The 11,248-nt window shown below is 49.5% G+C and overlaps 1 protein-coding gene across 4 annotated transcripts in view; it reads right to left on the bottom strand.

Annotated features, from left to right (window-relative positions):
• Positions 1-543: 543 nt before the first annotated feature.
• The window catches only part of KCNJ15 (potassium inwardly rectifying channel subfamily J member 15), a 46,084-nt gene continuing 35,379 nt past the window's right edge, over positions 544-11,248 (bottom strand). For 3 of the 4 annotated variants that reach the window (XM_060198720.1, XM_060198721.1, XM_016192183.2), the window contains 2 exons: positions 5,936-6,043; positions 544-2,948 (listed from right to left, as the gene is read on the bottom strand). In XM_060198720.1, coding sequence (XP_060054703.1) covers positions 1,795-2,928 — 1,134 coding nt within the window. In that variant the 5' untranslated portion in view covers positions 2,929-2,948; positions 5,936-6,043 and the 3' untranslated portion in view covers positions 544-1,794. Of the gene's footprint in view, positions 2,949-5,935; positions 6,044-9,048; positions 9,122-11,248 lie in introns of those variants that run through there. The other variant, XM_060198722.1, reaches the window with a different exon arrangement.

Below are 11,248 nucleotides of genomic sequence, written 5' to 3'. Positions count from 1 at the left end.
GTTCTCATTCTCACAGAGCGAAATGCCCGACAGCAGACTTGTCGAGGGTTCTGTCTCCTCGTCACAGGGGCCTCCTCAGTCGTCCTCAGGGAATCAGGATCTAGTGACTGTGAAAGTGCGCATCAGAGGAGTGTGGGTGTGGGCGTTGCGTGCCCACGTGTGCAAGCACGTGGCGCATGCACCCTCACCTGTGTGTGCAAGGGCGTCCATCTGTGTGCTCACGTGTGCATGTATGTGTGTGCATACTGCATGGGAGCCTACAGTGTTTTTCTTGCATGCTTGTGTGTACACGCCTGTCCATGTATGTGGTCCTGTGCATGTGTGTAAAAGCCTGTGTATGCACCTATGTGGGTTCATTTGTGACTGTACAGTCACGTTCTTCCAGGGCAGACATGTAAATCGACGCTGGTCCGACTGGAATGATGATCTGCCTGCTGCAAATCCGGCCAGTCCTAGCCCGTTTCCAGTTTGCCCTAAAGAAACACAGCCTACCATAGCCTCCTTAGATTCTGCCAGAACAAAGATGTTATCTCTGAGACGCTGATTTGTACACGATTTATTTAAATACCGAGGACATTCTATGGGACATAGGATTATCAAAGTTCAGTCCGTCCGTGCAGCTTCTGCAAGTCATCTGCGTCTGACTTCCTTACCTCCTCCTCTTCCTCATGGTCCACTCCAACCTTAGGAACATCAGCACCCAAGCAAATTTCCCGATTAGTACACACTTTTTTTTTTCCCCCGAGCTGAATCTAATCACCAGGCTGGTACTAGGCATAATGGAGACAGCCCTCACTCTCGAGGGTTGCTGTGGGTCTCGATTACTTTGTGGACAGTGTAATTTAGCAGATAGTCGGGGAGGCGCCCAAGAGGAATTTTGCCTCAAAGGAACCCACTCAAGGAAGAAAGATAGTTCTGGAATCCGCAGGGACACAGGGACCACAGAGCCCTGTGACTTCAGAAAGTGACTGGTATCATGAGCCAGGGATGAAGTTCCCCAGCTGTCATGTGTACATGGAGCCTGGGGGTCTGGCAAAGAAAGAGATTGACTCTCCAAGCCCAGGTGAGGCCTCAGTGTTCAGGATGCTCATGGTCTTTAAGCTGGTGGTGATGGACTGTGAACCACCTATAGAAAGAGGCTAGAATAGTCCAAAAAAAATAAATGAATAATAGCATTAGTTCCATTTGATGTGTTTTCACAAGTGCTGGCTTCTGATTTGATGGGTTTCACTCCACAGAATTAAATCTGCCGAAGAAAGAGGTAAACGGCATTGCTGTATTTCGTGCGTGCAAAGCCTCCCTGTCCATATTTGTGTATAAACAGATCCCACCATATATAACATATCTCAGCTTCTAAAGAAAAAGAACAGCATTTCTTAAAGCACTGGTTATGACACTGGATTGAATAAATACCTTCCACTGTAATGGACATTTCCCACACAGAAACACTGTCTTTCAGTACCAGCCCTGTAAAGGCCTGCCCATCCACTGAGACCTTATTTCAGATGCCTGAAACCAAAAGATGTTGGGCACATTGCTCCATTTGAATATTGAGGGTTCAAATCAAACAAAGTCTTTGAAAAACAAAAGCCCCTGTGAATGCAGACATGCTCATATACACACCAGATCAAAAGGGGGGTTGGGTTTCCATCGTTGGCGCATTTTTCTTTTCTTTTCTTTTTTTTTTTTTTTGGAGTGCAATTACACGTGTCCACCGCAACCTTTGCATTTGAAATAAGCTCAGGTGTTTGGACAGCTTGCAGAGCTAAGCCCGGGCAACCCAGCCACCAGCCTTCAGACGTTGCTCTGTTGTAACAGGAGAGTCCTCAGTTCTCTCTCCCGCTGGTCCTCCTGCCTGTACTTCTCCTCCAGCTTCTGCTTCTCAGAATCTGCACAGTAGAAGGTGCAGTCAGGGCTCTTCCGGATCTGTTCAAACTGACTGAAGTCAGCCACGTACTTGCCGTTTTTGGACAGAGACACTACGGGCACAAACTCGAAACCCCAGTAGATCTCTTCCGGGATGTAGGAGGTGCGACTCTGGCACACGGCACTGGTGGACTCCACAGTGGCGTTGAGGAGAACCACAAGCTCAAACTCCTTCTCCTTCAGGTTCTGGGGGGTGAGGTCCCTCAGGGGGCTGGTCTCGTCCAGCACGTGGTAGAAGGTCATGGGCAGGATGAGGAAGGGGCTTTCAGACGAGGAGTCCACGTGGAACTTGACGGTGGCCTGGCTCAGCAGGATCCGCTCCCCTTCCTTGGTGACGTGCGTTTGGAGGAGCTTCCCGGACAGCTGGCACTGGATAAGCAGACTCTTACGCATGTTGGCCACCTGGATCACCAAGCACAGCTTCCCGTTCTGCTTGGTGATGACAGCACAGTGGCTGAACTTGATGGTTTCCGCCCGCTTCTTGGGCCTGGCGATTTTGGCCAGGAAGGTCCCCGTGATGAAGATCTCAATCAGAGTGGTGATGACCAGCTGGGCCACCAGCAGGAAGATGGCGTGAGGGCACTCCTCCGTGATGGAACGGACGCCGTAGCCGATGGTCGTCTGGGACTCCAGGGAGAAGAGGAAGGCCCCTGTGAGCGAGTCCACCTTCATGATGCAAGGGGTGTGGTTGGAGATGCGTCTGGCGGTCTCCAGGTCCCCGTGGAGGAAGGCGATGGCGTAATAGATCACCCCAAAGAGGAACCAGGTCATCACGAACGTGGCGGCGAACAGGGTGAGCTTGTACCTCCACTTCATGTCGATCACGGTGGTCCACAGGTCCTGCAGGTAGAGGAGGTAGATGCCGTCCACTTTGTCAATGCGCACGTTGCTGTGGCCACTCTTGGACATGACGCGGGGCCTGCTGGTCTTGAGCCCTCCTGTCCCCGTGGCTGCGTGTTTCACCAGAGAGGCGCTGGACATGCCTAGGTGGACGGCATCCATTGTCGTGCCGCGGGAGTCCCCTGTGGGAATGACAAGATGCATCCTGTGAAGGCCCAGTGTGGGGGAGTTTCCCAGTACAGAGACAGAACAGTTGTGCGGAAGGAGTGAGAATAAAAGGACACAGAGTGGGGTGTTGTGCACGTAAGGCCACCTGTCCACACTGCAGGATGGCAGGGCAACAGAGCACGCAACTCAGAAGCAGAAATCCTAAATTCAATCCCCAGTGGTGCTCTGCTTCTCTTGCTGTCATCAATATCTTTAAAGATATTCTTAGGGTACTGGACAGTGGTGCACCTGGTAAAACACACCTTAGTACTGAGCATAAGGAAACACACAAGGATCTGGGTTTGAACCCCTTCAGCTCCCCACTTGCAAGAGGGACGCTTCACAAATGGTGAAGCAGGTCTGTAGGTCTCTCTCTCTCTCTCTCTCTCTCTCTCTCTCTCTCTCTCCCTCTCTCCCACTCCCTCTTCATTTTCCCTTCTCAATTTCTCTCTGTCCTTTTAAATAAAGCAGCGAAAAGTGGCTGCTGGGAGCCATGTATTCAGAGTGCTGGCACTGAACCCCAGTGATAACTCTGGAGGCAAAAAAAAAAAAAGATAGTCTTTGAAATACAGTAGTTTACTCCTCAAGGTTGGGGTGACAGCCTATTAGGATAATAACTGTGAGAGGCCCAAACAGTAGGCAGCTCACGCTCCAAAGCTGACCCAGTCGTACTTTTGTGATGGTCCAGCTAGCTGAACGCACCCGACCTATGAAGTACTGTGAGTGTTTCTTTAATTTCTGCTGTCATGAACTTGCAGTGATTAAAAAAAATAAATAAAAAAATAAGCAAAGTATGCAGCCATTAAGATTATGACCAAACTAGGCCATCTGTTGGTTTCTAAATTCTGCTTCTAAGACCCCTTCTGTTTCATTGGTTTAGTCCTCCTTGCTTAGCACTGCATTCTATTTACATAACCAGTTAACTAAGCACCGCCCTGCCTCCAGGGCATTGGTTTCATCCTCACTGTTTTGCACGCTTTTTCCCTCTCCCCACCCCCCCCCCATCCTACATACATCCTCTTCGGACCTGACTCTTCCGCCTCAGGATATAGAAGGACAAGATTGTGATTAGAGAGAGCTTAGACTGCGCTGCATTCCACATGAATAAAGACTGAACTGCGTACCACTCAGCCATGAGTCCCTGGTCATCTGTCTCCCGCCCGTGAAGCTAGCACGACAGCCATCCATAACACAGCTTCTGATACAGCATTGGAGTATATTGAAGTACAGAATTTTAACCCAGTCTGATTATTTTGTTTCAAGTTCCTGTCTGCTCTGTGGTCCAGGTGATAATCTTCTGTTAGACATTCTCTAGGATGAACAATTCATTCCCTTTGTCCTCTAGCAAGTGCATTAGTATCCATACCCACCACCACCTCTCCTAGGTCTTCATTTGCAGTGGAAAAAGAAAAAAGATCTGTCTGTATGTTGGCTGTTTTTCTTTCTTTTATTCAGTAGCATATCAGCACTGTACCATTTCAGAAGTGAAGCTTAGAGGTAGTTCAGGAAGTCACCCCTGCTTCTTTGCAACTCAGAACAGACAGGGTGTTTGGAAGAAAGAAGACACAAGTATATCATTCAGACATTAAGCACTGTGGCAGAAGGCACCTACCTAGGAGAGCTGCTAGGCTTCCACGCTGAGCCCTGAGAACGAGCCTAGTTTGAGACCAGTACCTGCTGGTGACTGAGATAAGCAACCCCTCCATTCCTTGAAAAAGATGTGATCATGGGGGTTGGAGGCGGGTGGGTTATGGGGTGACCCAACCTGGTTGGAAAAACCTCATTGATCTTTTCAGGATAAAGGAAAAAAACATACCCACTCCCTTTTACAAAAGGAACTGGTTTGTGGTGCTGTGTGATTCATACAGTAATCTCTCGCTCTTAGAACAGCCCTGGTTCAACAGAAGTCATGAAAATCATCTGTAATCCTCTGGGCAGATAGCTTCAGGGAAAACTGGAACTGTATCTGCCGCACACTCAGACGTGTTGAGGCTGGGAAGGCCCTGCTGGGTTTTCGATTTTCCTGTCATGGTTATTAAGGGTGGCGTCTACTCAAACCTCCTGGAAGTCGTTGATGCCACCCCCCCCCCCCAACACACACACACACTTGGAAAGGAGTTTTTTTTTTTTCTTTGCAAAGCAGGGCCACCTGTTAACAAAACCACACCTGCTCCTTCAAGCCCTTTCAACTTATTTTAAGGTCATTTTAGAAAACAAAACAACAGTAATGACAACAAAACTGGATAGGATGGGGTTGGTCACAGCCTCGGGGCCCTTGTCCTCTGACCAGAGGAAAAAGCGTGGTCTCAAGGTCTTGGCTAGCAAACCTCACACCGGCGGCATGCCCAGCTGCAGAGCCAAACTCAGATGTCCACCCTTGCCAGAGACCCAGGCGTCTTCTTGGGTTAAAGTAAATAACAGGCTTGAACAACAACAAAAGAAAAGACAAGGAGAGGAAAGGAACAGAGCTCAAGGAGCGATGTGTGTCAGCCAATCCCCCCCCCCAAAAGACATTCAGATGTTGAAGTCTTCCAAGAGGTAGAGGGTCCTGCATTTGTGTCCAGGGAGGCTTGAGGCTCAGCTCTCTGCTGGGCTCTGAACCTGCTATATGCTGACCTCTCTTTGCAAGGGAGTGTGTGGGGGGGAGGGGGTACAGGACAGGCTTGGGACAAGCTGTCTCTCTTTAGACACTCTTTGCACAAAACCCTTTGGAAGTCTTTCTGCACTACAGACATCGAAGCAAAAGACCCCTATCTCACCTCCTACTAGATTGTGGGGTGGGGGGTTGGGGGGGAGGTGGTCAAAAGTGGCAGCTTAAAGTCTCTTGGGGTTTCCAGGTTAGCACTTGTGTGTGTGTGACAAGAGCCTGGTGGGGGTGGGGTGGCAGGAGTGCTGATCAGAGGAAAATCTTCCTTCCCTCCCCCTCCCCCTCCCCCTTTGTGTTCTCAGAACAGTTGGCTACCTGGGCACTCTCACAGCAGCTGGCAGGTCCGAAGGTGTCTTCCTCAAGCCAGGTAGGAAGTTGCAGGTCCCCTTCACCCACCTGGCTACCATGGGGCTCTGCGCCTGCCTGGAATAAAGAGAGACATGTGGAGCTCCCAGGTGTTTACCCAGAAACTGACCCAGGGAAACTGACCCTTGTCAATTCTCCCCCAAGGGGCTGGGGGTGGGGGGAGCCCAGAATTCCCCATTCAAGCCCTGGTAAGCTGGCAGGATGCCCAGGAGAGGTTCAAGGCCTGTTTTTAGCATTCAACGGGAGCCCCAAACAGCAGCCCTGCCTGGCTGTTCGGAATGGCCTCCCCCTGGACTGAGTGGGTTAACTCACTCCCATGGAGGCCCCTGGCCACTGTCAAGCAAACAGGAAGAGGAAAACGCAGAGGAAATAAACAGGGAGCGCTGGAAGGGAAGAGTCTCGAATATTTTTACCGCCTGTGGAAAGGCAAGATCACTGCTGAGTCACAGATGGGGACCTGCTGGGACTGGCAAAGCCATCACATTTGGTCCACACACATCTTGTTTCTTTGCAAAGAGACCAAGATCCAGGAGGCCCAGGGGAACTTGTCTTTATCTCATGGGGAGTTTGAGCCAGAGAGAACCAAGTCCTAAGCCAGGAGGCCACACTTACTGTCAGGACATCAGCAATCTCTCTGATACTTCATCTGTGTGCTGGGAGCTGTGCTCAGCTTCAGTGACCCTGCTCCTTGGAAATGCTCTTCCAGAGGCACTCGCCACGGCCCCCCCCAGCCCCCCCCCCCCAGAGGCAGGGGGCCAGGTCCTGCCAGTAGTCACAGTCTCTAGTCACTGCTCTTCTCTCAGCGATACAATACACCTGCACTGGACTTTCTCTGTGTCCGTGTGGGACTGGGCTGGGCAGGGGACCTCTTTCTATCAACCCTCTTTTTTACAGACCTTTTTTACACTCACATTTTTTTCTAGTTTTTTTTTTTTTTAGTTTTATTAGTGATTAATAATGGTTGACAAGTTTATGGGATAATTGTAGGAGTCCAATTCCACACAGTTCTCACCACCAGAGTCCCTTCCCTTCCATTGGAAGCTTCCCTATTCCTTTATCCTTCTGGGATTATGGACCAAAATTCTTTATAGGGTGCAGAAGGTGGAAGGTGACACTTTTTTAAAAGTTATTTTAATTTCTTTTCTTATTTTATTAAATAGTTTTTATTTATTTATTTATTACTGGATAGAGACAGAAACTGAAAGGAAAAGGGGAGATAGAGAGGGAGAGAGACAGAGATACTTGCGGACCTGCTTCACCCCTCATGGAGCTTTTCCCTGCAGGTGGGGCTAGGGGCTTGAACCTGGGTCCTTGTGCCCTGTAATGTGTGTGCACTGGCCTCCTGACACGCACATTTCTTACCTCCATACCTTCCTACCCACACTTCACTATATGCACTTAGCACATGTAGCTATTTCATTTATCTTTAAATTTTATTTATCTGTTTATTTACAGAACAGAGAAACGGAGAGAGGGAATGGGGGGGAGAGACCTTCAGCCCTGCTTCACCACTAGTGACGGTGGGGACTCAGGGCTTGACGCGTGCATGATAATATGTACACTTAAGCAGGTGCACCACCGCCCAGCCCTCATTTTATTTTTAAAAGATAGTTCATTTGTTTATTTATTTTGGATTTAGACAGGGATGACTTGAGAGGGAAAGGAGAGGGAGAGGGAGGATGAGAGAAAGAGACGCGCCCTGCAGTTGGGGACCAGAGGCTTGAACCGGAGTCCTTACACACTGTGATGTGTGAACTCCACTAGGGGGGCCACTGTCCAGCCCCTGTACTTATTTTAAGAGAGAGAGAGAGAGATAGATAGAACAAGACTTTGGTAAACACAGTGCCAAGAATGGAACTCGTGGCCTCAGGGCCTCGTGCTGGAGAGTCCTGTGACCTGTTGCCGCCAAGGAGACGACGTGGCTGAATTACAGGCTCTGGACATGGAGTCTTAAATTCCCAGCACACCTCTTCCCTGCAGTGTGCTTCACTGTGATGCAGCCCCTGCGGCAGAGAATGCATGGGCTGTCACGGATTTTTAAAATTATTTTATTGGGGAGGTGGGGTTAATGGCTTCTAGGATAGTGCTGACATGTGGGTACAATATTTTAATATATATTTTATATATTAATGAGAAAGATAGGAGGGAGAGGGAGGGAGGGGGGAGAGAGGGAGAAGGGGAGTGGGAGAGGGAGAGGGGGAGAGGGAGACTTAGAGGGAGAGGGAGACTGAGAGGGGGAGGGGGGGAGAGGGAGAGGGAGACTGAGAGGGGGAGGGGGAGAGGGGGAGGGAGGGGGAGAGGGAGAGAGGGAGAGGGAGAGGAAGAGAGGGAGAGGGAGAGGAGAGGGAGAGGGAGAAGGGGAGGGAGAAGGGGAGGGGAGGGGGAGAGGAAGAGGGGAGGGGGAGAGGGAGAGGGGAAGGGGAAAGGGAGAGGGGAAGGGGAAGGGGAGAGGGGAGGGAGAGACAGAGAGGGGGAGAAGGAGAGGGATAGAGGAAGAGGGAGAAGGGGAGGGGAGGGGGAGAGGAAGAGGGGACGGGGAGAGGGAGAGGGGAAGGGGAGAGGAAGAGGGGAGGGGGAGACAGAGAGGGGGAGAAGGAGAGGGAGAGGGGGATGGGGAGGGAGGGGAGGGGAGGGGGAGACAGAGAAGGGGAGAGAGAGAGGGAGAGGGAGAGGGAGAGGGAGAGGGAGAGGGAGAGGGAGAGGGAGAGAACCAGACATTACTCTGGGACATGTGCTGCCTGGAATCGAACTCATCACCTCATGTTTGAGAGTCCAGTGCTTTATCCACTGTACCACCTCCCAGACCACTCGTGAAAGTAGTGACGTAGGGCTGCTGGTGTCTCTGTCTCTTTCCCTCTATCACCACCTTTCCTGATGATTTCTGGCTGTCTGTATCTTATAAATAAATAAAAATGATTTTAAAAAAAGAAAAGAGCTAATCAAATTCTGGGCAGGCAACGTCACCCTGCAGATCTCCAGAACTAGGTGTTGAGTGGAGGACTGACAGCTTCCAAACCGAATCGTCATCAGACATCTAGACACAGACTCAACCCAAGCAGAACCTGAGTATGCGTTCTCTCAGAATGTCGACATTTCTGACAAAACAGATTTTCATGACCTCATTCTTTATGCAGCACCTGAAATACCCAGTGAAATCTCACTTGAAGAACACGCAGAATTAAACATTAAGCAAGGGGGAAAAGTACATGTTAGACGTCTATTTGAGGTTCACTGAACTCCAAAGGTCTAAGAATGATCGAAAAATAAAATCAGTGAGGCTTAGCTGCCCTTGCTGTCTCCTGTGACCACAGCCCACCTGCTTTGGCTTCACGCCCTCCCCTTCCCCATCTGAAAAGCAGTCTGGGACTAGCTTCAGCAAACAGTTTGACAGATCCTAATTGCTCCTTTTTTTTTTTTTTTTTTTGTTCTTTTAGAGAGGCCTGCAGCAGGGCCGGTGGGTAGCACACCTAGTTAAGCACACACATTACAGTGTACAAAGTCCCAGGTTCAAGCCCCTGGTCCCCACCTGCAGGGGGAACGCTTCATGAGTGGTGAAGCTAGACTGCAGGTATGTCTCTGCTTCTTTCCCTCTCCATTTCCCCCTCTCCTCTCCAATTCTCTCTATTTCTACCCAATAATAAATAAATAGAAGTATATAAAAAAAAAAGAAAGAAAAAAAGAGAGAGAGAGAGAGAGAGATTTGCAGCCCTGCTTCACAGACTGAGAAACTTCCCCCCTGCAGGTGCAAACTGGGGGGTTGAACCCAGGTCCTTGCATGTCATGGTCATATGTGTGCTTAGCCAGTGTGTCAGAGGGACTACAGCCATCTCCTAGTCACCTTTCAATCGTTCACATCCCTTTTCCTTTCTGTCTCCTTAACTGAGAATTTGCTTACAGGACAGTTGTTGTCACATGGGGCACAAGCTCTCATCTCACCAAGACAGGGCTCTCACCCTTAACTTAGGTCCGTGTACAGGACTTCAAAGTGCTCTCCCCTAGCGCCTCCTCTCCTTGTCCTCCTCCCCCAGATGCCTTTGCTTCCTGCACTACACCCAGACAGTCCAAGTGTCCCTTTCACTCAGCCATCCAAAGAGATCTGTGTTCACCTCTGTTCACAGCAGCACAAGTTGGAATAGTCCAAACTTGGACACCACCCAGGTGTCTAACAGCAGATGAGTGGCTGAGAAAGCTGCGGTCTGGTGGTCTGTATGCTGAGTGGATTCAAGACTGGGCTTCTCAATATGTTCACAACCACACACAGAACTACCAAGCATATCCCAAAGGGGAAAATGTTTCATAGATATATCACCAGGTTGGGTAGAGTGCATGTCTGCTCATGTTCAAGTTTCAGCCACCCAAGTGGGAGTCACCATGGCACCAGAGGAAGCTCAGATGCTGTGTGCCTCTCTTCTCTTTTATCTTTCTACCTGTTTCTCTATCTTAATGGAAAAAACAAAAAAAGAAAGCTTGATAGCAGTGAAACTGCACACAAATGAAGCCCAAACTCTACCAAAACAAGCAAAAAGAAAGAAAGAAAGAAAGAAAGGAAGGAAGGAAGGAAGGAAGGAAGGAAGGAAGGAAGGAGGAAAGAAAGAAAGAAAGAAAGGAAGAAAGAAAGAAAGAAAGAAACTGGAGCCGGGAGGTGGCGCACCTGGTTGAGTGCACGTGTTACAATGTGCAAGGACCTGGGTTCAAGCCTCCAGTCTCCACCTGCAGGGTGAAAGCTTTGCAAGTGGTGAAGCTGGACTGCAGGTGTCTCTCTGTCTCTCTCCTCATCACCCCTTTCCCTCTTAATTTATGGCTGTCTCTATCCATTAAATAAGCAAAAATAATAAAAATAGAATAAATATTTTTAAAAAGCAACTTGGGTTCTATTTCCAAGGCATGGATTCCTGGGCAATCTCCCTTTACATTCTGATTGAGCAATTTAAGAACTGGCATATTTTTCCTTCAATTCCCATACGGTTTTGTTGAGGAAATGTTGGTTTACAGGATTTTTGTTGTCACAAAGGTAGATTCCTGCATTGCCCTGAGGTAGGAGCCAACGTGTCCACTCCCAACCAAACCATCATCCTGCTCACATCTGGCGTTGTCAGTGCCACTGACTAGAAATGCCAGTTCAGGGGCAGGGGAGACAGCATCATGGTTCTGCAAAGACTCACCTGTCTGAGGCTCTGAGGTCCCAGGTTCAGTCCCCAGCACCACCATCAGCCAGAGCTGAGCAGGGCTCTGGCCTGCTCAGAGGCCCCTGACTTTAGTCCT

This window comes from Erinaceus europaeus, chromosome 9 (assembly GCF_950295315.1).
Source record: "Erinaceus europaeus chromosome 9, mEriEur2.1, whole genome shotgun sequence".
In the NCBI taxonomy this organism is placed as follows: domain Eukaryota; kingdom Metazoa; phylum Chordata; class Mammalia; order Eulipotyphla; family Erinaceidae; genus Erinaceus; species Erinaceus europaeus.
Note: the sequence above shows the minus strand (reverse complement) of the source record. Positions and strands in the feature narration are given on the sequence as shown.